This window comes from Tursiops truncatus, chromosome 9 (genome assembly GCF_011762595.2).
Source record: "Tursiops truncatus isolate mTurTru1 chromosome 9, mTurTru1.mat.Y, whole genome shotgun sequence".
NCBI lineage: Eukaryota > Metazoa > Chordata > Mammalia > Artiodactyla > Delphinidae > Tursiops > Tursiops truncatus.
The window spans coordinates 98,339,027-98,364,735 of NC_047042.1; the positions used below are offsets into that span (position 1 = coordinate 98,339,027).

The 25,709-nt window shown below is 44.6% G+C and overlaps 2 protein-coding genes across 3 annotated transcripts in view; both read right to left on the minus strand.

The window, feature by feature from the left end:
- ZNF786 (zinc finger protein 786) overlaps positions 1 to 9,072 on the minus strand; it is a 25,744-nt gene extending 16,672 nt beyond the window's left edge. The window contains exon 1 of one of the 2 annotated variants that reach the window (XM_033863421.2): positions 8,940 to 9,072. Coding sequence is in view for 1 of the 2 variants with exons in the window: in XM_033863415.2 (XP_033719306.1) it covers positions 1,321 to 1,338 (18 nt within the window). In the remaining variant the exon portion in view is untranslated. Of the gene's footprint in view, positions 1 to 1,320; positions 1,988 to 8,939 lie in introns of those variants that run through there. The other variant, XM_033863415.2, reaches the window with a different exon arrangement.
- Positions 8,878 to 20,571, minus strand: ZNF425 (zinc finger protein 425). The gene is given in 6 exon segments (XM_073810040.1): positions 8,878 to 9,772; positions 9,774 to 10,690; positions 10,693 to 11,043; positions 13,272 to 13,382; positions 16,538 to 16,664; positions 20,464 to 20,571. Coding segments are annotated over 6 exon segments (2,145 nt in total). The 5' UTR covers positions 20,482 to 20,571; the 3' UTR covers positions 8,878 to 9,151.
- Between the last annotated feature and the right edge of the window lie 5,138 nt (positions 20,572 to 25,709).

The following is a 25,709-nucleotide window of genomic DNA, read 5'->3' on the forward strand; positions in this document are numbered from 1 at the left end:
CTGATGCAGCAAACTGCACTGTTGTCTTATTTTAAGAAATTGCCACATGCCAACCTTCAGTAACCACCACGCTGATCAGTCAGCAACCATCAACAAGGAGCCAAGACCCTCCACCAAGCAGAAAGATTACAACTTGCTCCAGGCTCAGACAATGATTAGCAATTTTAGCCAGAGTATTTTTAATTAAGGTTTGTACATTGTTTTTTAAGACTTAATGCTACTGCACACTTAACACACTACAGTACAGTATAAACATAACTTTTATATGCATGAGAAACCAAAAAAATCGTGACTTCCTTTACTGTGATACTTGCTTTATTGCAGCAGTCTGAAACCAAACCCAAAATATCCCCAAGGTATGCCTGTTATTAATAATTTTTGCTATAAAGGTGTTACAGGGGCTTCCCTGGTGGCGCAGTGGTTGAGAGTCCGCCTGACGATGCAGGGCACACGGGTTCGTGCCCCGGTCCGGGAAGATCCCACATGCCGCGGAGCGGCTGGGCCCGTGAGCTATGGCCGCTGAGCCTGCGCGTCCGGAGCCTGTGCTCCGCAACGGGAGAGGCCACAACAGTGAGAGGCCCGCGTACCGAAAAAAAAAAAAAAAAAAAAGGTGTTACATATCTTTTATATATTTAGTCCTAGGAATTATGGTTTTTGTTGAGATTGTTAACGGTATCTTAAAAGTAATGATCTCATGAATTCATTTAGTAATCTGAAAAAATGCTCATTATGTAAGCTTATAGAGAAAAACATAAAACCTCAATTTCAACAAAACACTAAATAATCAAATAGTGTGTACCCTACTTAGGTTTTTATATCTTCTTCCTTCCAACGTGTCCTCCTTCCTTCTTACACTCAACACAAACTTCAACACGTTAGCGTTAAATTCTGCCATTTAAGTCCCTGCCAACCATCATTTCAACCATTCAGAATCTTAAATCTTTTCAAACACTTGTTCTAAATTCAGTAACTATAATGTAAAACTGGCTGAACTAGTTAACACGCATTGCCGGCCCCAGACCAACTTCGATCCTCTCTCTCATCCGCCCGTCTCACGCACAGGCGCCCCCGGCCCAGACTCCGCCAGTTCCACGATCGGCTTTGTTTAGGGCTTTGGACACGGACGAGCCCAAGGGGCGGCGTTCACCGGCTCAGTTCAGGGTCCAGACCTCACAGCAGGCGCTAAGCGCGACCCTCAGACCCCGCCCCACCCGTCCGCCTCCGCCCCGGGAGGACCCCAGGATGCCGGCCCGCCGAGCCGGAACCCGAGGACCCGCCCAGATCCCCGAGCCGGGCGTCCGCGCGGGGAGCCCCTCTTACCGGAGCCGGCTCGGCCATGGGCCCTCGCGGTCCCACCTGGCCCCAGACCGGGTTACAGCCAAGCCAGGAGTCCCGGCTGCCCGCGGCACCTTCCGTGCGGCAGCGGCAACTGCGGCCTCCCACCCCGCCGCTCCTCGCCGACCTGCAGGCCCAGCGCAGGCGCGGTGCACGCTGGGACTCGCGGCCGCTCTGCCCCACAGCGCCCCCCTGCGGCCTGGAGGAGCGAGCGCTGTCTGCAGTGGCAGCCCGCGCCGTGCAGACCGGTGTCAGTCGCCAGCCGCAGCCGTCCGGGGGTGACCGATCCTCGCACTCTCTTGGGGGACCCAGAGGAGGGAGACGGAGATGCAGACGGAAAGAGGGGGAAATGCAGCGTCAACTGCAAATGGATGGATAGTATACTCGCTATTAACTGAGATAGAAACAATGAGAGGGAGTACAGGGGTTTGATTCCTCCCCAAAGCCAACCCCAGTCAAGGATTAGGTTCAAGGGGTCATCTGTGAGGTGATCTCAGGAACCAAGTCAGGGAGGTGAGAAATCAAGGGGCATTAAGCATTAACGAGCAGGTCCCCCCGTCGGCAACTGGGAGTCCATTCTGCTGGGGACTCAGAGGGTGTAGATCATCCCTCAGAATGGTCCTGCCAAGGGTGAGGAGGCTGGGTATTCATCCTCAGGAAGTCAGGCAGAGTCATGACATCGCTGGCCCCATGGACTTACATTAGGAACATGACTCACAGTCTATAAAATTCAAGAAATGGTCTATAACCTAAATATGAAATGGATCTTTTTTTTTTTTGCGGTACGCGTGCCTCTCACTGTTGTGGCCTCTCCCGTTGCGGAGCACAGGCTCCGGACGCGCAGGCTCAGCGGCCATGGCTCACGGGCCCAGCCGCTCCGCGGCACGTCGGATCCTCCCGGACCGGGGCACAGAACCGTGTCCCCTGCATCGGCAGGCGGACTCTTAACCACTGCGCCACCAGGGAAGCCCTGAAATGGATCTTAAATTTACTCTGCCTTTCACTCTTAAGCAGCCAGTATGGTTGAACTGCTTAGATATATGTAATTGCTATCCCTAACTTAAAGGTTTTCTTAAGGAACAATACTGTATATATACAATTTAGCAACAATAAAGCAAATTTTAAAAGAAGTGAAGTTGTCCATAATTCTGGTATTCTAATGTAAATGCTCGATTTTGCTTCATATAGACTTCCAGTCTCTGTCCACAGACATGTTCTTTTTATATGGTTCTGAGACACACATAATTTTTTGTCTTTTTATCTTTCACTTACCATACCAAGGTTTTCCATATTTCTCATAATCTCATAATTATACTTTTGAATGGCTGCAATTTAAGGTAGTGTATTAACCTGCTAGGGCTGCCATACCAAAGTACCATGGACTGTTTAACCGTGGGTTAAACAACAGAAATTAATTTTCTCACAGTTCTGGAGGCCAGAATTCCAAGATCAAGGTGTCAGCAGTGTTTGTTTCCTCTGAGGACTCTCTCCTCGGCTTGCAGATGGCTGCGCTTCTCCCTGTGTCCTCCCATGGTTGTCCCTCAGTCTGGGTGTTCTCGGTCCCAATCTCCTCTTATAAGGACACCTGTCACATTGGATTAGGGCTGACCCATAACACCTTGTTTTACCTTTATTACCTTTTTAAAGGCCCTATCTCTAAATATAGTCACATTCTGAGGTACTGGGGGGTCAGGACTTCAACAAATGAATTTTGGGGGACTTCCCTGGTGGTCCAGTGGCTAAGACTGCGCTCCCAATGCAGGGGGCCTCAGGCTTGATTCCTGGTCAAGGAACTAGATCCCAAGTGCCACAACCAGAAAGATTCCTCATACCACAACTAAAAGATCCCACATGCTGAAGCAAAGATCCCGTGTGCTGCAACTAAGACCTGGTGCAGTCAAATAAATTTTTATTTTTCAAATAAACAATTTTTGGAAACACAATTAAGCCCATAACAGGTAGGGTAGTGTGAAGTATTTAGCGGCAGTTTAAAAATTTTGTGGCCATAAATAATATTGCTTGAATATTTTTATACACACAGTCTTAAGATACAAAAAGTACAAAGTGCAAAGGATAGACCAATACATTAAATTAAATTAAAATTTAAAACTTTGCTGAAAGGGAAAACCCTGCAACCTAGCATACTCTACCCAGCAAGATTATCCTTTAGAATTGAAAGAAAGTTAAAGAACTTCTCAGACAAGCAAAAACTGAGTTCATCAGCACTAAACCTACCCTAAAAGAAATGTTAAAGGGTCCTCTTTAAGTGGAAAAGAAGAGTCTATAACAAGAAGCAATAATCTAGAGGAAAGGAAAAATCCCACCAGTAAAGACAAATATATGGTATAGGCTGAGGATCAACCACTTAAGCTAGTATGAAGATTAAAAGACAAAAAATTGTAAAATTGACTATAACTACAATAATCAGTAAAGGGATAAACATGAAGTAGTAGAAGATGACATCAAAAACACAAGATGTGGGGGAGGCGAGGAAAAGTGGAGATCTTTTAGAATGTGTTTGAACTTAAATGACTACCTGGTTAAAACAAATAGATATTATTATAGGTAAACATATATGGCTCCTGTGTAACCACAAATCGAAAACCTACAATAGTTACACAAAAAAGGAGAGAGAATGGGACACAAGCATACCACTAAAGAAAATCATCAAACCACAAGGGAAGAAACTAAACGGAGAACGGAAGAACAGAGAACTACAAAAGCAACTGTAAAACAAGTAACAAATGGCAATAAGTACATACTTATCAATAATTACTTTAAATGTCAATGGACTAAATGCTCCAATCAAAAGACATCGGGTAGCTGATTGGACAAAAATAACAAGACCCATCTATATGCTGCTTACAAGAGACTAACCTCAAAGCTAAAGAAACACACAGACTGAAAGTGAGGAGATGGAAAAAGATATTTCAAGCAAATGGAAATGACAAGAAAGCAGGGGTAGCAATACCAATATCAGAAAAAATATACTTTCAAACCAAGTCTGTAACAAAAGACAAAGAAGGGTATTATATGATGATAAAGGGATCAATACAAGAAGAGGATATGACACTTGTTAACATATATGCACCCAATACAGGAGCACCTAAATATATAAAGCAAATATTAACAGACATAGAGGGAGAAACTGACAGTAATACAATAATAGTAAGAGATTTTAACACCCCACTTACATCAATGGACAGAAGATCTGGAGATGCTCAACATCGCTAATTATGAGACAGGCAAATCAAAACCACAATGAGATATCACCTCACACCTGTCAGAATGGCTATCATCCAAAAGTCTACAAATAGCAAATGTTGGTGAGGATGTGGAAAAAAGAAAAAACCTTTTACGCTGTTGGTAGGAATGGAAATCAGTGCAGCCACTGTGGAAAACAGTATGGAGATTCCTCAAAAAAAAACTAAAAATAGAACTACCATATAATCCAGCAGTTCCACTATTGGGTATATATCAGAAGAAAATGAAAACACTAATTGGAGAAGATACATGAACCCCAATGTTCACAGCAGCACTATTTACAATAGCCAAGATACGGAAGCAGTGTAAGTGTCCATCAACAGAAAAATGGATAAAGAAGAAGTGATACACACCCACACACCCACACACCCCCCCCACACACTGTAATGTTACTCAGCAATAAAAAAGAATGAAAATCTGCCATTTGCAGCAGTGTGGATGGACCTAGCGGGTATTATGCTTAGTGACATAAGTCAGACAGAGAAAGACGAATACTCTCTATATTATCACTCATATGTGGAATCTAAAAAGTAAAATAAATGAATGATATAACAAAACAGAAAAGGACTCACAGATATAGGGAACAAACTAGTGGTTACCAGTGTGAAGAGGGGAGAGGGGAGGGGCACGATAAGGGAAAGGGATTAAGAGGTACAAACTACTATGTATAAAATAAATAAGCAACAAGCATATATTGTACAGGACAGGGAAATATAGCCATTAACTTGTAATAACTTTAAATGGAGTATAACCTATAAAAATATTGAATCACTATGCTGTACACCTGAAACTAATATAATATTGTAAATGAACTGTACTTCAATTTAAAAACAAGATTTAAAACTTGAGATCAAAAGACATGATAGAGTAACCAAAACTAGGTCACAGATTGGGAAAAAATATTTACAACACGGAATAGCATCTAAATAAACATAAATAACTGCTAAAAATCATAGACTGCCCTAGAGGAAAATGTGCAAAATTATGAATTCACAGAAAGGAAAAAAAAAACCGAATAGGTGCTAAACACACGACAATGTTCCATCTCATTGTTAGTCAGGCAAATGCAATATCTGTTTATGAAAATGCACATACCCTATTATCCAGCAATTCTTATCTCAGAGCTATTTTTGCATATCAAAGAGCCATATCCTAGAATCTCTAAAGCAGCACCGTTTTAAAAGTAAAAACAGGAAGATCATTTAAATGTCCAATCACCCAGAGGATGGATATCTTGTGGGACTCAGTTCATGTAGGTGTGAGATGTGTGCAGTTCACTATTCCTGTCCAGCTGTTTTGCAGTGGCCTCTCCTGGGATCCTCAAATCCACAATCAAGTACTGTCAGCGGTTCAGTGCTTCTCCACCACGGTGTTGTTGGGTATATCACAGATCCACGCATTAAGCCAGAGAATGTCTTGGTTTGGATGGAGAAAATGTAAAACCAAGATCAAATCCATGCCCACCAGGGGGCATGGCAGGGGAAGCAGGGAAGGTTTCAGTTGAATGTGGGGAGTGCTATTAGAGAGAGGTATTTAGAGGATGCTATGAAGAGATGAGCACGTGCCCAAAATGTTCCTGGTATTGAGAGTGAATGGTGGATATGAAGGAGTTCAGAAGAGACAGAAAAGGCATTCCAGAGGAAGCAGTCATGAGAATATGATGCATTGGGGAAAGATGAAAGTCATCTGGTATGAGTGAAATTCATACTGAATAGGTAACAAGATTAGGCTGAAAAGGCAGGTCCAGTTCAGCTCAGAGGTTCTTTTATGTCATGTTAATGAGTTTGCATTTATTTTTAAATTTTTATTTATTTTTTGGCTGCACTGCGAGGCACGCGGGATCCAAGTTCCCCGAACAGGGATGGAACCCATGTCCCGCCCCTGCAGTGGAAGCGCAGAGTCCCAACCACCGGAAGTCCCTAATTTATTTTTAATTTTTAAAAAATTTTATTGAAATACAGTTGATTTACAATGTTGTGTTAGTTTCACATGTACAGCAAAGTGATTCAGATATATATATCTGAATATAAATACATAATATTCTTTTCCATTATAGATTATTACAACATACTTAGCGTACTTCCCTGTGCTATACAGTAGGTCCTTGTTGGCTATCTATTTTATATTTTAATCCCAAACTCCTAATTTATCCTCCCGCTTTGGTAAGCATAAGTTTGTTTTCTATGTCCGTGAGTCTATTTCTGTTTTTTAAATTTGTTTTCTATGTCTGTGAGTCTATTTCTGTTTTTTAAGTAAGTTCATTTGTATCATTTTTTAGATTCCACATGTAAGCAATAACATATGTTGTCTTTCTCTGTCTGACTTACTTCATATGATAATCTCTAGGTCCATCAATGTTGCTGCAAATGGCATTACTTCATTCTTTTTTATGGCTGAGTAATAGTCCATTGTGTATATATACCACATCTTCTTTATCCATTCATCTGTCGATGTACACTTAGGTGGCTTCCATGTCTTGGCTATTGTAAGTAGTGCTGCTATAAAACTGGAGTGCATGTATCTTTTCAAATGAGATCTTTCTGGATATATGCCCAGGAGTGGGATCGCTGGATCACATAACTCTTTTTAGTTCTTTAAAGAACTTCCATACCGTTCTCCGTAGTGGCTACACCAATTTACATTCCCACCAACAGTGTAGGTGGGTTTCTTTTTCTCCACACCCTCTCCAGCATTTATTCGCAGACTTTTTAATCATGGCCATTCTGACTGGTGTGAGGTGGTACCTCATTGTAGTTTTGATGTGCATTTCTCTAATGATTAGCAATGTTGAGCATCTTTTCATGTGCCATCCTCATGTCTTCTTTGGAGAAATGAGTTTTCACTTATAACAAAATTGGAAACTTCTTAAAAATATCTTTTGAGAATAACATTAGAGTTGCATTTTAGAAAAACCAATTTGTCACAAGAGTGATAATGTATTACTGGAAAAAGCCAGAGGCAGGGAAATCTGTTAGGAAAAACACTTGAAAAAAAAAAGTTTTTCAGGCTTCCCTAGTGGCGCAGTGGTTGAGAGTCCGCCTGCCGATGCAGGGGACACGGGTTCGTGCCCCGGTCCGGGAAGATCCCACATGCCACGGAGTGGCTGGGCCCGTGAGCCATGGCCGCTGAGCCTGCGCGTCCGGAGCCTGTGCTCCACAACGGGAGAGGCCACAACAGTGAGAGGCCCGCGTACCGCAAGAAAAAAAAAGTTTTTCAAAAGTAAGCTTAGGGCTTCCCTGGTGGCGCAGTGGTTGAGAGTCCGCCTGCCGATGCGGGGGACGCGGGTTCGTGCCCCGGTCCGGGAGGATCCCACGTGCCGCGGAGCGGCTGGGCCTGTGAGCCATGGCCGCTGAGCCTGCGTGTCCGGAGCCTGTGCTCCACAATGGGAGAGGTCACAACAGTGAGAGGCCTGCATACGGCAAAAAAAAAAAAAAAAAAAAAAAGTGAGCTTATATGATGTCAGCAGAGATAGAGAAGGGCTTTTATTTGAGAGAAATTTAGTAGACTGGGTGTAGGAAAATCTAGGATCATTATCAAGTTTACAGCTCTGGAGATTAGTTATAATTTTGAGGTGAGAAAAACGGGAATGTAAAGAAAAGAGGTAGAGTGAGGGCTCGTACTGATCAGGAGTCTTATTCTGGGCATTCTGTGTTTGAGATGTCTGTGGAAGTCAGAAACAATCAGGAGGAATCTGGAAATATGAACATGGATTTATAGATTTAAAAGTCATCATCACCTCACAGAGAACAAGAGAAAATTGCTGCACAAGGTGTGGCTCAGGAGAGCCAGACAGGCGAATGGACAGGAACAGCTGGCTGTTGGATTTGGTGGGGGGCATGCTTCTTCCCCATTCTTGGCATTTCTCTCCATTTAGAGGAGGCTCCACCAGCACATCATTCCTAGTCTCTGCCTCCTCATTCACTTTGTTCAGGTCTAGGGCTATACCATCAGGTTCTCCAAAATTAATTCATTACGGTTAAATGAGGTCACAGGGTTGGGGTACTAATCCAATAGGACTGGTGTCCGTATTAAAGGAAGAACTACCAGAGATACCCCACCCCTACCCAGAAAAAAGCCACGTGAGGACACAGGGGGAAAATGACATCTGCAAGCCAGGAAAACAGGCCCTCACCAGACACCAACCTTGCTGGCACCTTGATCTTGGACTTCCAGCCTCTAGAACTGTAAGAAAATAAATTTCTGTGGTTCAAGCCACCCAGTCTGTGGCATTTTCCTGTGGCAGCCCCAGCAGACTAAAACACCCATAATGTAAGGAACTTCTGTCACAAGAAACTTTATTACAAAAAAGAGGGGGAAAAGGCTAAAGGAGGAGCTCTAACCTGACTCTCACATCAGGATGACCAGCGCCTTCCACAAAAAGCTTGCTTTCCTCCAGTCTCTAGACGCTGTGACTGGATTATCTGGAACCTTCGTCAAGGAGCCCTCACGGCCGCCTGCTCCGTGCTGGCCAGTGTGGCTGAAGCATGTTGGCTGAATTTTTCGTCCTGCCTCAGCCAGCGCCAACAGAGCCAATGGCCCCACCGCAGAGCTGTCACTGCTTTCTGAGTGGAGTGACCTCGAGACTGAAGGGCTGCTCCCTGGCGTGCATGGCAATGTGGGTGTTCAGCGCCCCCAGGTAGGTGAAGCCCCTTCCACACTCAGCACAAGAAAAAGGCCTCTCCCCGCGGTGACGGTGCAGATGGGTCTCCAGACTTCTCTTCTGGAGGAAGCCCTTGCCGCACTCGGGACACCCGAAGGGCTTCTCGCCGCTGTGCGTGTGCAGGTGCGCCTTCAAGCTTCCCCGGAGGCAGTAGCTCTTGCCGCACTCGGGGCACCGGAAGGGCTTCTCGCCGCTGTGGACGCGTACGTGCTCCGTGAGCCTGTACGGCTGAGCGAAGCTTCGGCCACACGTCGCACAGGAGAAGGGCTTCTGGCCGCTGTGCTGGAGCAGGTGGCTCTTCAGATTCCCTCTGAGCCGGAAGCCCCTGTCGCACTCGGGGCACCGGAAGGGCTTCTCCCCGCTGTGGACCCTCGCGTGCTCGGCGAGCTGGGACGGCTGAGCGTAGGCCTTGCCGCACTCGCCGCACGGGAAGGGCCGCTCGCCCGCGTGCTGCCGCCGGTGCAGATTCAGGGAGGCCTTCAAGGAGAAGCTCCGGCTGCACTCGGGGCACCGGATAGGGCTCGGCCCCGCCGTGGAGTCACCGATGCTCGGCGAGATGCGCGCGGCGGTGGAAGCCCCGGCCGCACTGGGCGCAGGAGAAGGGCTTCTCCTCAGTGTGGACCTGGAGGTGCCGCGTGAGCCCCGAGCGCCGCGGGAAGGTCCTCCCGCACCGCTCGCAGGGGAACGCCGTCTGCCTGGCGTGGACGCGGCGGTGGCGCGCGAGCTTTGAGGGCTGGGTGAACCCCCGGCCGCACTGCCCGCAGGAGAAGGGCTTCTCCTGGCTGTGCAGACGCTTGTGCGCCTTCATGGCGTTCCTCCAGCAGAAGCTGCGGCCGCACTCTGGGCACCGGAAGGGCTTCCTCCCGCTGTGCCAACAGAGATGGGCCCGCAGGCTGCTCCTGAGGCGGAAGCTTCTCTGGCACTCCGGACACCGGAAGGGCTTCTTCCCCGTGTGAACTCGGACGTGCTCGGTGAGCTTGCTCCGGTGGGTGAACTTCCGCTCACAGTCGTCACAGGAGAATGGCTTCTCCCCGCGGTGTGCCCGCTGGTGGGCCCTCGCGGCCGCCTCCCGCGAGGGGCCTCTGCCGCCCTGCGGACCCTGGAAGGGTGTCCTTCCGCTGTGCACCCGCAGGTGCTCGGCCGGCTCGTCCTGCTGGGTGAACCCCCGGCCACACTCCCGGCAGGAAAACGGCCTCTCCCCTCTGGGCGAACACACATGCTTGTTCAGGGCGGCTTTGGACCGGAAGGCCCTGCCACACTCGGGGCACTGGAAGGGCCACGGGCCCGGGCGAGCCACCTGGTGCAGGGCCAGGCTGCACCTGAGACAGCTGCTCTGCTCGCACGCCCCGCGCCGGAAAGGCTGCTTACACGGGACGGCCCGGAGCCACCTGAGCTCCGCCTTCCCCCTGGACTTGTTTTTGTGCTTCGGGATTGACAGGACTGGCTCTCGCGGTGGTTCCTTTTGTGCTTCACAAAGGCTCTCTTTATCTGGAAGACCTTCCTACAGACAAAGCAGGAATAAAGTCTCAGACCTGGTGGAATTTCCAGGCGATCTGGGCTTCCCATTGGCTTATGCCGTGGATCGTTCTTGTCCTGATTAGATGCTGTGATGTCGAGGCTTTTATTATTTAGAATCTCTGTTTCTTGGAGACTTGGGTGTTGTAAGGCGGCTCTTTGATCTGATAAAATCTTTCTTTCCTCCTTGGATAAGGGAGCACAGAAGCCCTGCTCTTGGAGACCATTTAAATGGCATTCCTCTTTTGCCCCGAGAGTTCCCTGGTCACCTGGAGAGACAAAAAGGCCCTCCCTCATCAGTGATGGGCCTGCGGGGTCAAGGACTGTCTTCACATCACTGACAACGTGGGAAAGGGACTCCCGTTGTCCCCATGACTTTGCGAATCTGCCTGCCACAGGTGAATTATATTGAAGTTTAACTTGGATGTGCACATCCTTTCATCATTTGTTAACAAAAGGCTTAGCGTGAAAAAACTGGCAGGCAAATACATTTTGTGAGCCTATGAGGACCCTCAGAGGCTAAGCAGAACTTGCAAGAAAATAAAAATGAGTTACTCTGAGAATCTGACCATTTCATTATAATATTTCTTTAAATCTGTGAAATAAATAGCACAATATTTAAGTAGGAAGGCTTCGGGTCATATTCTTGCACCCTTCCACCACACATTTCAGGAAAAGTTTTCTGAAAAAGTGCTAATAGGCCATATATTTCTTAGGAATGTCAAATGGCAATTTACTGAATTCACAAAGAACACTGTGGAAATAATTCCCTTTCCCAAGGAACTCCGAATTATAAGAAAGTCACTGCTGTTCCCAAAGTAAAAGCCATGATGACAGGGTACAGAGGGAGCTGAGCTGCTACCTTATTCTCACCCACCACACCTGGAGAGGACAATTCCCGACCATCATCTGAGCTGCTATGTTCCAGAACATCTTTTTCTCCCTCATGCTGTTGCAGTGGGTCACGTAGCTCTCCTTTTTTAAATCTCTTAACCTGGGAGCAAACCTCACCTATCAGGCTTGCCCCAGAGCAGGACTCTGATTCTGCTCTGAGGTCATCTCAACAACACAGATGTTTCCAACTAGATGATGTCATTTACTAAGTAAGCACCCACAGCTTTTGCCTGGACCATGAGAAGAGCATACTTGCCTGTCTCCTTGAATCCTATTTCTCATCACTTACTGTTTATCCCAGGCAGGGGAGTAGTTGTGTTACTGGGTGAGTACCACCTGGTACAAAGGAAACATTTGTTTTTAGGGACAGCCACAAACGTCGTTCATTCTTTGGTACTCAAAAACCTTTCCAGGCCCTTTCTAAAGGATGAAATTAAACTCCCACCATGGCATTTTTGGTCTCTGATACCAATTATGTGCCACCACTGCCACCCCCCATCTTCCACTATGTCCCACAAATAACATTCAGCTATACTCAGCACCTTCCATTTTCTAAATATAACAGGCTTGTTCCCACCTCTAAGCCTCAGCTCATGTATGACCCCTGTTGAATCTTCTTTGCCTTACCAAATATGCCCATTCTATGCTATTTAAATCCTAATTCCTTTAGAAGTCCTCCTGGGATATTGCTGTCTCTTCTCTGCTTTCTCCTCTAAATCCCTATAGCGCTTTATTATCATTGCCACTTACTATTTATAAGTGTATACAGTCTTATTTTATAGTTGACTAATCCAATAGTTCAATATAATTGACTAACCTAACTGCCATGTCAGTAGGTCAGTAAGACAGACAATAACTCTTAGAGTGGGAAAACACATATATATATCTCTCTCCCAACCCCTGGCCTAAATAATATGTGACATAGTCCTATGAACATGGTAGGGACAATACTGATTAGATGAGTGAATTAATAGACAGTAGCAGTGAAATGAAGCCCCTGGGAATTCTTTTATCCTCCGATGGAGCTAGTCACACACTTCCTGGGTTTAAATTCCCTCTTTTTCAGGAGAGTCCTTGATACCCAGAGACTTAGTAGATCTCCATTTAGTAAAGCATTAACATACTCTAAAAAATGACACATTCTCTTAAATACTTAAAGTATTAATATATTTAAAATGTTTTCCTTATGATACAAGGAATTAAAAAGTAATCCTTCAAAAGGAATAAAAAAATCCCAAGTTCTAAAAATCTGTACAATAAAAAAATATACTGTACAAAATTGGAAGGCTTCTCATTTCTCTGTACACAAATGGACATGATGATGTGATGGGGAAGACGGTTTTTCCTCAGGACTGGACAAATGGATCCTTTACTGTTCTCTTAAAGGCAGTTCCATTTTCTGCTTTTTTTTTTTTTAATGAAATATATACAACTTCCTTCTTTATAAAAGTAAGACATATTTGCTACCAACTTGAGTGAAAAAAAATAACATTCTCCATCAAAATAATATTTCTTATTCACTACGTCCTGCTGACTCTGCAGAAAGATTAGCAAACAAGGCTAGGAGAATAAATGAGTCAGGCTCTCAAATCCATCTACTCACCAGAAAGGCTAAGTGTCATTTGTGTTTTCTCTAAGTGTCCCTGGTCTCTGATTAACAGCATTCTTCCTTGTTCCATCCAGGTGATCAAATCTGGCTTTGAAGAAATACAGCCTGCAGAGAGAGTCCACACAGACTCAGTCTGGGTTTCCTGAGTACTTGACTAAAAACAATTTTAGTTTTTAATTTTTAATTTTAACTTTAGTTTCATGGCTGACCTTGATTCCTGGAGACATGAGATCAATGTTAGTTTAAAAAAAAAATGGAAACTCTTGATTACATGAATAACTGTTAAATGTTCCCGACAATATTTCACAAAATTAAAGGAAACAGGGAGGTTGGGGATGATGAGGATCCAGGCAGAAAGTATTCAAAAGGGATCATTATGAGAACCATGTGAGTAAAATAAAAAGTAGTCGGGGGCGGGGAGGCGGGGGGGGGGAGGTCAAGGAGGGAACCCAGGTGACTAAACTTTTCTGATTAGACTCTGCACATCTAAGGAACCAATTACTGAGGTGCCCACATTCTTTCTAATATTTTATTTATTTATTTGGTTGTACCACGTCTTAGTTGCCGAAGGCAGACTCCTTAGTCGCAGCTTGCGGACTCCTTAGTTGTGGCTCGCCAGTTCCTTAGTTGTGGCATTCGAACTCTTAATTGCAGCATGCATGTGGGATCTAGTTGCCTGACCAGGGATCGAACCCGGGCCCCCTGCATTGGAAGGAGGATTCTTTACCATTGTGCCACCAGGGAAGTCCCGCCCACATTCTTTCTTGATCAACGTAATGAAGGAACCAGGAGGCTGTTAAATGACAGTGATTATGAAGAAGTGGAGAGTAATGTGTCTAATGACATCAGCCTGAAGGGAGGAGGGGTTGTTACAAAGTAGTGGAGGGATTTTAAAGATGCATCAGATACCCTGCAGTGGTGTCACCTACGGCTCAGCCCTTGGATCAGTGTTTCTCAAAGTGACCTAGTTACCACCAGCATTAGCAGCACCTGAAGTACTTGTTAAAAACGTAGATGCCTGGGCCTGAGCCGGGACCTGCTAAATCCTAATCTCTGGAGTTAGGATCTGGACATCCTGTAAAGAAAACCATTTGCAAATAATACTGTTTGCTTTTTAAAATTTGGGAAAATCACACTGGATTCTCCAAGCCCAAGGATTGTGATAACTCAAAACTCAACACTGGATCAGCACAGGGCTGTAGTTTCTCCTAACCTACTGACCTCAGTCTCCTTAGCTTGACCCTAACTGTTGGGGTATCCTGGGGACAGCTGGGGGTGTCCTGTCCTATTGACAAATTCTCCCTAAATGATCCCAACTGGCCCTGTGGTTTAAATGTCATTTATACAATGACCCCAAATGTGTGAATCCAGTCCTGATTTCACTGGAATTCCAGTCTCGCATACTCAATTATCTACTTTATATTTCCATATAAATGTTTAATAAGCATCTCAAACTTAATGTGGCCAAAACCTGCTCTCTCCCAAGCCTTCCTCATGTCAGTGAATAAAACCACTGCCATCGGGGCTTTCCTGGTGGCGCAGTGGTTGGGAATCAGCATTGCTAATGCCAGGGACATGGGTTCAAGCCCTGGTCCGGGAAGATCCCACATGCTGCGGAGCAACTGAGCCTGTGGGCCACAACTACCGAGCCTGCGCTCTAGAGCCCATGCTCTGCAACAAGAGAAGCCACTGCAATGAGAAGCCTGCGCACCACAACCAAGAGTAGCCCTGACTCGCCGCAACTAGAGAAAGCCTGTGCGCAGCAACAAAGACCCAACGCAGCCAAAAATAAATTAAATAAAATAAATTTTAAAAAAACAAAAGGCATTGCTCTTTAAAACAAAACAAAACAAAAAAACACTGCCATCAAGATACTCAAGCCAAAAATCTAGAAGTTGGTTCTTCTTTCACTGGACTCCACTGCAAACCACTGGCAAAATCTGGGATGCTACCTCCAAAACATATCTGGAGACTGCCTCCTGCTCTCTACCTTCATTACTACATACCTGGTTCAGCTGCCACAAAGATTCACCAGTACTGCCAAGGCTCCTGGTTGGTCTCTCTCCTTTATTTCTACGCACTACAATTTATTTTCCACATAGCAACCCAAGTAATCATTAAAAAAAAAAGATATCATATTACTTCTCTATTTAAATCCCCCTATGGGAATTCCCTGGTGGCCCAGTGGTTAGGACTCTGTGCTTTCACTGCCGAGGGCGCAGGTTCAATCCCTGGTGAGGGAACTAAAAGCCCACAAGCTGTGTGGTGTGGCAGAAAAAAAAAAAATCCCCCTATCATCTTCCCTTTATCTTTAGAATAAAATCCAACCCTGCGCCTCAGCCTAGAGGCCCTTCACAATTCGGCATAGCTGCGCTTTCTGTCCTCTTCTCCCATCACTCTTGTGCTAACCCTCTGTGCATATACCACAATAGCCTCACTGTGGTTCCCACCATGTACTGAGCTCATTCACTCCAACCTTTGGGCCTTTGCACTAGTTCTTTCTCTGCTTAGAATTTTCTTCCCCATGATTTCACATGGTTGACTCCCTCTTGTCATTCATATCTCAGACAGAATTATAAACCCCCAAAGAGAGAAAGAATTCTTCAGGTATACTGAGATCACCTATTAAATTGATAAGAGGAGAACTATTCTTTATGACACAAGACTGAGTTAGAGCAAGATGAGTAAGCAGTGAGGTACAATCTCCCCAAATTTCTCTTCCAATCCACTTCCTGAGTACTTCCCTGGAGATACCTAAGTATCCCATCCCCCTGCTCTCTTCTCTCTCCCTTTACCAGGGAAACTTTCATCCCTGTCGTATCCACGTTCTGCAATGTGTTGGGTCCTCAGCTTATTCTAATATAATAACTATGGCCCCTTCATGAGAGACTTAGTTCTTATAAGGATGCATCTCATTCAGGCAACATAAGCAGGCACTAAAGTATCAGTTAAAGAAATAAAACAACACACTTAAAAAAGAGAGAGGCAATTAGATTATTTTGTAATTCTAACTGTGGGAGAAAAGGGGGAGGGTTGGAGTGGGAGATAGAGAATGCAGAGTGTTAACAAGGCTGAGGGGCACAGATATAACCGGATAAAAAGGGACAAAATTCCCAGGCCATTACAGGAAGTTGAAGAGACATTCTGAATGTGGATTGGGCACAGTATCATATTCAACCAGCCAACAGCCAATAAAGGGAAGAAAGCCTACTAGTATCAGGTTGGGTCCCAAAAAGCGATTCCTTAGAAACGCATCTTACCCAGGGAATCAAGGCTCTCATAATTGGTCTTCATTTCCTGCTGATACATGTCCTTCTGCCACTTCTCCAGGATTTCCCACTCTCGCTCCAGAAAGTACAAGGCCACATCATCAAGTGCCACGGGAAACTGAAATCATAAACAGTACATACATATATTTTCATTTCAAGGCTACTGTGTTTTTCAACATCCGTGTCTTTAAGAGACAGGAAGGAAAAAAAAAAAAAGAAGAGACAGGAAGGAACGGTATTAAAGTAGTTATCTCTGGATGGTGCCACGAACGTAATAAAGGGGTCACAGAGGTCTGTTGGAACTAAGTAAAGTGAATGGATGAATAGCAGGCCTTTGAGCACATGTCCCGTCTCAAGGAGGATACTTCACACAGCAGCAAACAATTACTGCAGTGTAAGACTGGGCCAGTGTCGCCAGATACGTCAATGCGGTACGCGGGCCTCTCACTGTTGCGGCCTCTCCCGTTGCGGAGCACAGGCTCCGGACGCGCAGGCTCAGCGGCCGTGGCTCACGGGCCCAGCCGCTCCGCGGCATGTGGGATCTTCCCGGACCGGGACACGAACCCGCATCCTCTGCATCGGCAGGCGGACTCCCAACGACTGCGCCACCAGAGAAGCCCCAGATATGTCCATTTTTAAAGTAACTTTTAAATTTTGAAACGATTATAGATTCAAAGGTAATACAGACGGGTTCCCTGTACCCTTCAGTTTACCCCAATGGTCACACGGTACATCATTATAGTACACTGTCAAAACCATGAAACTGACATTGGTAGTGTGTGTATAATTCTACGTGATTTCATCACATGTGCTGACTCATATAACCACCCTGCAATCATGAACAAAACTATTCCATGACCAGAGATCTCCTTTGGGCTACCCCTTCCTAATCACACCCACTAATCTATTATCCGTCTCTGTAACTTTGTCATTTCAAGACTGTTACAAAAATGAAGTCAGAGAATTCACTGGCAGTCCAGTGGTTAGGACTCCATGCATCCACTGCAGGGGGCACGGGTTCGATTCCTGGTCAGGGAACTGGGATACTGCATGCCATGTAACGTGGCCAAAAAAAAAAAGTCATAGTATGCAACTTTTTGAAATTGACATTTTTCAGCCATCATAATGCTCTTGAGATCCATCCAAGCTGTGTTTATTGCTTATCAATATTTCATTTCTTTCTATTGCTGAGCAGTAGTCAATGGTATGGGTATACCACAGTTTGCTTAACCACTTACCTATTGAGGGACAATGTAGTTGTTTCTAGTTTGGGGCTATTACCAAAAATCTGCTATAAATAATCATGTACAAGTTTTTGGTGGGGATACATTTCATTTTTCTGGGATAAATGCCGAGGTCTACAACTACAGGGCCATATGGGAAGTATATGTTGTTTTCTAAGAAACCATTTTCCAGAGTGGCTGAACCCTTTTACATTCCTACCAGCAATGCATGAGAGATCATTTCTCAGCATCCTCACCAGCATTTGGTAATGTTGCTTTTTTTTTTTTGCCCGCACCGCGCAGCATGTGGGGTCTTAGTTCCCTGACCAGGGATCGAACCCGCACCCCCTGCCTTGGAAGGGTGGAGTCTTAGCCACTGGACTGCCAGGGAATTCCCAATGTTGCTATTTTTTATTTTCATCATTCTAATAGTTGTGCAGTGATCTCATTGGGATTCGAGTTTGCACTTCTCTAATGAATAATGATGATGAGCATCTTTTCATGTGCTTATTTCTCATCCACATATCCTCTTTGGTGAACTGTCTCTTCATGTCTTTTGCCCATTTTCTAATTGGACTGTTTTTTTTGGTTGTTGTTGAATTTTGAGAGTTCTTTATATATTCTAGATATAAGTCCTTTGTCAGATATGTGGTTTGCAAATATGCCCTCCTCCATCCGTAGCTTGTCTTTTCACCCTCTTAACAGAATTTTTCCCAGAGCAAAAGTTTTTAATTTTGATGACATCCAACTCATCATTTTTTTCTTTTATAGATTGTGCTTTTGGTGCCAAATCTATGAACTTTTTACCAAGCCCTAGGTCCCAAAGGTTTTCTCCAATGTCATCTTAGAGCTTAACATTTTACATTTGGATGTGACAGTCCATATATATATATATTTATTTATTTATTTATTTTGGTTGCACTGCATCTTAGTTGTGGCAAACAGCCTCCTTTAGATGTGGCTCAAAGTCTCCTTCATTGCGGCTTGAGGGCTCCTTAGTTGCGGCACGTGGGCTCCTTCATTGTGGCATGCAAACTCTTAGTTGCGGCATGCATGTGGGATCTAGTTCCCTGACCAGGGATCGAACCCGGGCCCCCCTGCATTGGGAGTGTGGAGTCTTAACCACTGCCACCAGGGAAGTCCCTGGATGTGACAGTTTTATGTGAACTCTCCTGATTTTTACATTTTGGCAACTAAAATTCACAATTTTAACAAGGAATAGTTAAAAACAAACAAACAAACAAACACCCAAAACACACAGCTGCGAGCCACAATTTGTTCATGGACGTTTAATCTACAACCTCTGGTATGGACTGACTAACCAGGACCGCTCTTCCTGGAGGTTCGAAGGACAGATGCACTGTGACAATAGGGAAGGAAGAGAAGATATATAATTTAGCTTGTGAAGATTCCATTTCACTCCTTCCAAATTCTGTACTACAAATGTAGATGAGAGCCTACCAAGGCAAGTGCTGGGCAACTCACAAGACAGCTCGGGCTCTTCGCAAGTATATGAAAAATGTTGGTCCCAAATGCTACAAAGTAAGCTCTCCCAATAAAGGAATCTAGGAAACTCCACAACCAGGGCCACTGGACACTTTCTGAAGAGAAAAGTTGCAGAGATAAAATTCCATCATCAAAACTATTACAGGCGCCCAAAGCTGAAGTATCAGCTAGTATAACAAACAAGTTAAAACTCGGTGTTGCATTTAAGGTGGGACTTTCAAAGAAATTCCTCTACTGTTTACTTGCAACTCACCCACGTGCTTTCCACCTACAAAAGACTTTTCTGTGAGCATTCTCACAATTAGCACTGAACTGCTCCAGTGAAAAGGAAAATCAACCAGAAAAATGCTGATTTCTCCCTGCCTACCCCCAATAACACAACAGCCAAGAAGCTGACATCACTTGAGCTTTTTCTGTGGACTCAAACTTACAGTCAAAGAAGAACTATTACAAACCACCAAGTTTCACAGAACAGAGAGAGATATTCCAGGACGTTGAAGAGAGGCGGCCTGAAGAAATCTGAACAGAATTGGTACCTGCCAAGGAATGCTGGGAGAGAGGGGTGAGAAGCAGAAGGAAAGAAAATGCATTACATTAGTGAGATTATTAGATAGGAAATCTCAGTGGAGATACAAGGAGAACTTGCATACTTAGAACTTAATTGAATGTAGAGTTTCCTGGATTAGGCTTGGGATATGTCTTTCAAACTCTAAAACCAGTGTTCAAATTTTCCATTAAATCACTAGAGTATTCGTGGTAAATCTGAATTAGGATAACCACCCAAACTGGTTAAGTTTTCCGTCTTTTCCTAGAGGGAGCAGTCTCCAGTCTTCTTCCAACTTTTCCTCACTTGCTGATGAAGATGTGCTTCTCTGAAACTCCATGTCAGCAGAGCTCGGAACGTGAGCCCAAGAAAAACCGGGACGTTCATAGACCCCCGCACAGGACGGGAACAGCAGGGGAACTGAACGGACCACAAGCGTGACCCTGGGTTTCTCCACGGACCCCTTTCTCCCAGATCAACCTCACAACAACTCGAGCACCTAGACCGCGCCTTCTCCGGCCCGGGGTAGGAGCGCAGTCCTGCTTACAGACAATCCCCGGCCGGGGCTCCCACCGCCTCACTCTCTGAACCGGGAGCCCACTCCAGATCGCGACGGGGCCCGCATCGTCCACGGCCCCTCTTACCGGAGCCGGCTCGGCCATGTCCCCTCGCGGTCCCGCCCGACCCCGGCCCCCCACCTACCCGGGAATCCAGGCGACGCCGCGGCACCTCCCCTACGGCGGTCCCGCGCTCCGCCCAGACCAGCCGGGCCGGCCCGGGCGCGGTGCACGCTGGGACAGGCGGCCGCTCCGCCCCCACAGCGCCTCCTGCGGCTAGGAGGCGCGAACGCCGGCCGCGGGAGCTGCCCGCGCTGTGCCGGCCGCAGGAGTGGACCTCGAGCACATTTTCATGTGCCTAATTCTCACCCACAGACCCTCTTCGGTGAAATATCTCTTCACGTCAAATAGTCTTATTTTAACTTTGTTCTGATTTACCTTTCTTTAATTACTATTGACGCTATAGACTTTTTTAAGTTAAAAATTTTATTGAAATAATTGTAGTTTTATATGCAGTTATAAGAAATAATGCAGAGAGGTTCCATGTTTCACTTCTATTAATTTGTGTGTGTGGGTATTTAGTTCCATGAGGCTTTAGGCTTTTCTATGCATTAATCTGTTTTTCCTCCTTTGTAACGCTTTCTTCATTCCCTATTTGATCCTAGAAAATGATCTTACATATTTATATAAATTCCATATCACATCACGGTCACATCACATAATCCAGTGATGTTTCTCATACATTTCTTATTCAGTAGCTTGACTTATAAGATTTTTCAAATGTATATTTTCAAATTCACTTATTTTTGTCTTTGATGCAATCTGATACTTAAGTATTTAGAATTTCTCTGTATATACAGTGAGTAGTAAATACAAATTTATTTCCTCTGATAAACCATTTAACTATGTAAAACTATCCAGTTTATGGTGTTAGATATGGATCTAAAGTAGTTCTTATTATTCTAATATCCATCTGTACTACTTGGACAGCCTTTGCTCTATCACAGTGAAATTTGCTTTATGCCCTTAACTAGTAGTGTTCCTGAGACTTCAAAGCCACTGAAACCCCTTCCTCTTTATGCGTGTCTGGAGGGCTCACAAACTTCCTTAGTGACTCTTGTAGTGTCTCCACTGTTGTCCCTCTGCTGCTGCCAATGAGCATGTCACTGTTGTTGTGGTAGCCAGTGATTATTTCTCCTAAAGCTGCTGCTGGGGCCTCAAAGTTGGGGGTATGGATTTTCCTCAAATGATTACAGTTTTCAGCCTAATTAAGTTTCTGGGCTTACAATGTCTTTTACTGGGACATTCAAATGATATTCCCAGGAGACCAGAAAGGTGAGCACCTGAAGGACACCCCTACCTATTATACACTTGGTGTGTAAGTGGCTGCCCAGTCTCTGGATGTCTCTTACACAGAAGGAAAGAAATCACAAATAGGCATGAATACAGCTATTTTTGTAAAATTCTGCTTAGCTTCCTAAACCATCTGTACAGGTCAGCCCTTCTGTTCTCCATGAATGAGGAAGGTGTTTCCCTACACGGCCTCACAACTATCCTGTCCCAAGTTTTAGGCCACCCCAAACCAACTTTGCACATCTCCATTTTCCCCAGAGTTCTTTCTGGCTGACTTCAGGGAGTCCTATTACACAAGGAAGCCACCTATGGTGGAAAGAGCTTGAGTTTAATGTGAGAAAGACCTGGCTTTGGATATAGGCTATACCGTCCGCCATCTTTGTGACACCAAGCAAGTCACTTGACACTTGGAACCTTAGTTTCCATATCTGAAGGGTCGCTGTAATAATTAAGTGGGAAGCAACTTAAATGTTCATTGACAGAGGAATGTATAAAGAAAATGTGGTACATACATAAAATCGAATATTACTCAGCCATAAAAAAGAATGAAATAATGCCGTTTGCAGCAACATGGATGGACCTCAAGATTACCATACTACGTAAAGTAAGTCAGAGAAAGACAAATATCATATGATATCACTCATATATGGAATCTAATTTTAAAAATGATATAAATGAACTTATTTACAAAACAGAAACAGACTCACAGATTTCAAAAACAAACTTATGGTTACCAAAGGGGAAATGTTGGTGGGGGAGGGGTGGATAGGAATAAATTATGAGTTTGGGATTAACATACACACACTACTATATATAAAAAAGGTAACCAACAAGGAAGTACTGTATAGCACAGGGAATTTTACTCAATATTCTGTAACAACTTATATGGGAAAAGAATCTGAAAAAGAATGAATATATGTATATGTATAACTGAATCACTTTGCTGTACACCTGAAACTAACACAACATTGTAAATCAACTACACTTCAATAAAATTAAAAATAAAATATATGCAAAAAATAAAAAATAAAAATAAAAACTAAGTGAGAGAACATAGATAAAGCAGTTTTATCACAGTAGCTGGCATTCATTCCTCCTGGCCTCGCCCCTCTCCCACCTCCCTCGGCCTCAGATTGTCTGGTATGCGGAGAGGCACATCCTTCACCCTACCTGGAAGTCTCCTTGGCTTTCTTCTCTCGAGTCTTATTTTCTCTCCTAGCCTGAATCTCCCAGTCCTGTGTTATTTCCCTGCTAAGAATTCAGCATAAAATCCAGCATATTAGGCAAAAATCAGATACAGTAAAAATTACCCCAGACATCTTCCAATTTGCTCCTAATTGTTGTACACATGGTTTCATACAACTCTGTACAGCAGTTCTTTTTTTTTTTTTTTTTTGGCGGTACGCGGGCCTCGCACTGTTGTGGCCTCTCCCGTTGTGGAGCACAGGCTCCGGACGCGCAGGCTCAGCGGCCATGGCTCATGGGCCCAGCAGCTCCGCAGCATGTGGGATCCTCCCGGACCGGGTCGCAAACCCGTGTTCGCTGCATTGGCAGGCGGACTCTCAACCACTGCGCCACCAGGGAAGCCCATGTACAGCAGTTCTTACACACACAAATGTTTCAGAACCAGTAACTTAGACCAGAGGCAGGAAGGAAATGAAAGTCCAGTTATAGATGTCTGCACATTCAAACCATCCTGCCTCTGAGATAATCATCGAATCTCTGGAGGTGGAGAAGCAACGAGTGGGGAAATGGAAAGTGTTGCTGCGTGAATGTTGGGACTCCTCTAGTCCTCTTTAATATTAAACCTCTATAAGCTTTCCACAGTCAGTAGACTTGAGTGCCATCATTCCACTAAGCACATACTGGAGGCACACAAGATGTGAAGTATCTGCCACATGGGGGCGCTATGAGAACTAAAAGCTACAATGTGCTTATTCCAGCAGCGCTTGGTGTATAGTAAGCGCTCAACGTAAGTCAGCTGTTGTTATTACCTTCTTTAAAAGGAGCAGATAAAAGATCTAAAAATCCCAGAAGCAGATGGAAAACTGCCTTTCTCATTTCACTGAGAAGCATCATATACACTTAAATGAAAATACATGAACCAGTTCTTTTAAAATATCTGATTAGAGAAACCCAAGATTCTGAAAAATTATACACACACATACACACACACACACACACACACACACACACACACACGGAGGAAGAACGTTACCTATAATATTCTGTTTTATTTTTACTTTTTTCTTTTCTGGGGCTAAGCCAGGATCTGTTTAAATTACTGGGATTCACTGTTCACTGCTCTTTTTCTGGTATGGTGCTGGAAATGAGGAGGAAGGTGCCTGTCAACCCCCAAAGAGAAACCATATCCTAACCTGCAGCTTAGATTGTAAAGTTGCATTTGTCAAGTGTGAACTCTGATTTGAATCACTATTTACAAGCAAACGCTGATGTTTCCTCAATTAGCAGGAGAAAAATTCTTGTTTTTTAAGCAGGAATGAATGGGGGAGGCTGTATTGAATCTAGGAATTCTGGAAGAATGTGGCAGTCTGGTCCCCAGCTGCATATTAACAGATGCCTGGCATAGAATTTTGTTTAGGAATCGTATTAGCCACTCCCACCTGCCGTATGGGGCAAAATGCATCACCTAACAGATTACCCTTTCCCTTCTTTTTTTTTAAAATTTACTTATTTTATTTTATTTTTGGCTGCATTGGGTCTTCGTTGCTGCACGCGGGCTTTTTTCTGGTTGCAGCGAGCAGGGGCTACTGTTCTTTGAGGTGCGCAGGCTTCTCATTGCATTGGCTTCTCTTGTTGCGGAGCACGGGCTCTAGGGGTGCAGGCTCCAGTAGTTGTAGCACGCGGGCTCAGTAGTTGTGGTTCACAGGCTCTAGAGCGCAGGCTCAGTAGTTGTGGCTCATGGGCTTAGTTGCTCCATGGCATGTGGGATCTTCCCGGACCAGGGCTCGAACCCATGTGCCCTGCATTGGCAGGCGGATTTTTAACCACTGTGCCACCAGGGAAGTCCACCCTTTCCATTCTAAAGATCTGGCCCTCCTAGTCTTACATTGAGGAAACGTTTCCATGAGCTGTAGTGAACTGAGGAAAAAATATATGTTCGAGGCTCTCTACCCCCGTAAGAGCTGGAGAAAGTGTAACAGTGACACAGATGGGGAGTTCCTGAAATAAATCCCCAGGAGGCATCTATAAATTTATAAAATGTGGATTCAGGGGAAGTAGCCATGGGGAAGACTTGGGACCCTGTTGCTTACTCATTGTCTTGTCAAAATTAAATGTTCTGTGGTTGCAGTTATACTGTGTTTTGGTGATGGTGACCATTTCTATCTCTTCGGGAATGAAACCTGGAGAAATCCAGTGTCATAGTCTCACTTTGGAAATGATAGAGCGAGCTCCCCTGGGACTTGCAGCACCCCAGACATACGTCAAGAGTTTCCTCTGATGCATCTCAAGGTAGTCTCTGCAGTGTCCATGCTGAGGAATCCCACAAGTGTGCCAAGTTAGTGAGTGCTTTGTGCTGTGAAAGTGTCAACCTGCTGTATAGCACAGGGAATGCTACTTCACTTCGCTGTACGGTAGAAACTAACACAACATTGTAAAACAACTATACCCCAATTAAAAAAAAAAGAGAGAGATCAATGTAGATGTCCTTCTTCATAGGGACAGGAATTTGTTTTGTTCCCTGCTGTATTGCCAGGGTACAAAATCTGATACAGAGTAGATAAACACATCTTTGTTGTATGAAAGAATATTAAAATCAAAATATGTTGCCACTTTAAGCAAGACTAGAAAGAATAAGTAAAACTCTTCTCTTTAAATGACTTGGGATCTGGATCACTTTCCATAATGAGTTTTACCAAAAGCTTTAATCTGAGAGCATTGCAATTGTCTGAAAATTTGCTTGAGAACAATATAAGAAGGAAAGTTTTTTGAGTGTCAGAAAACTCTGTATATCCTAC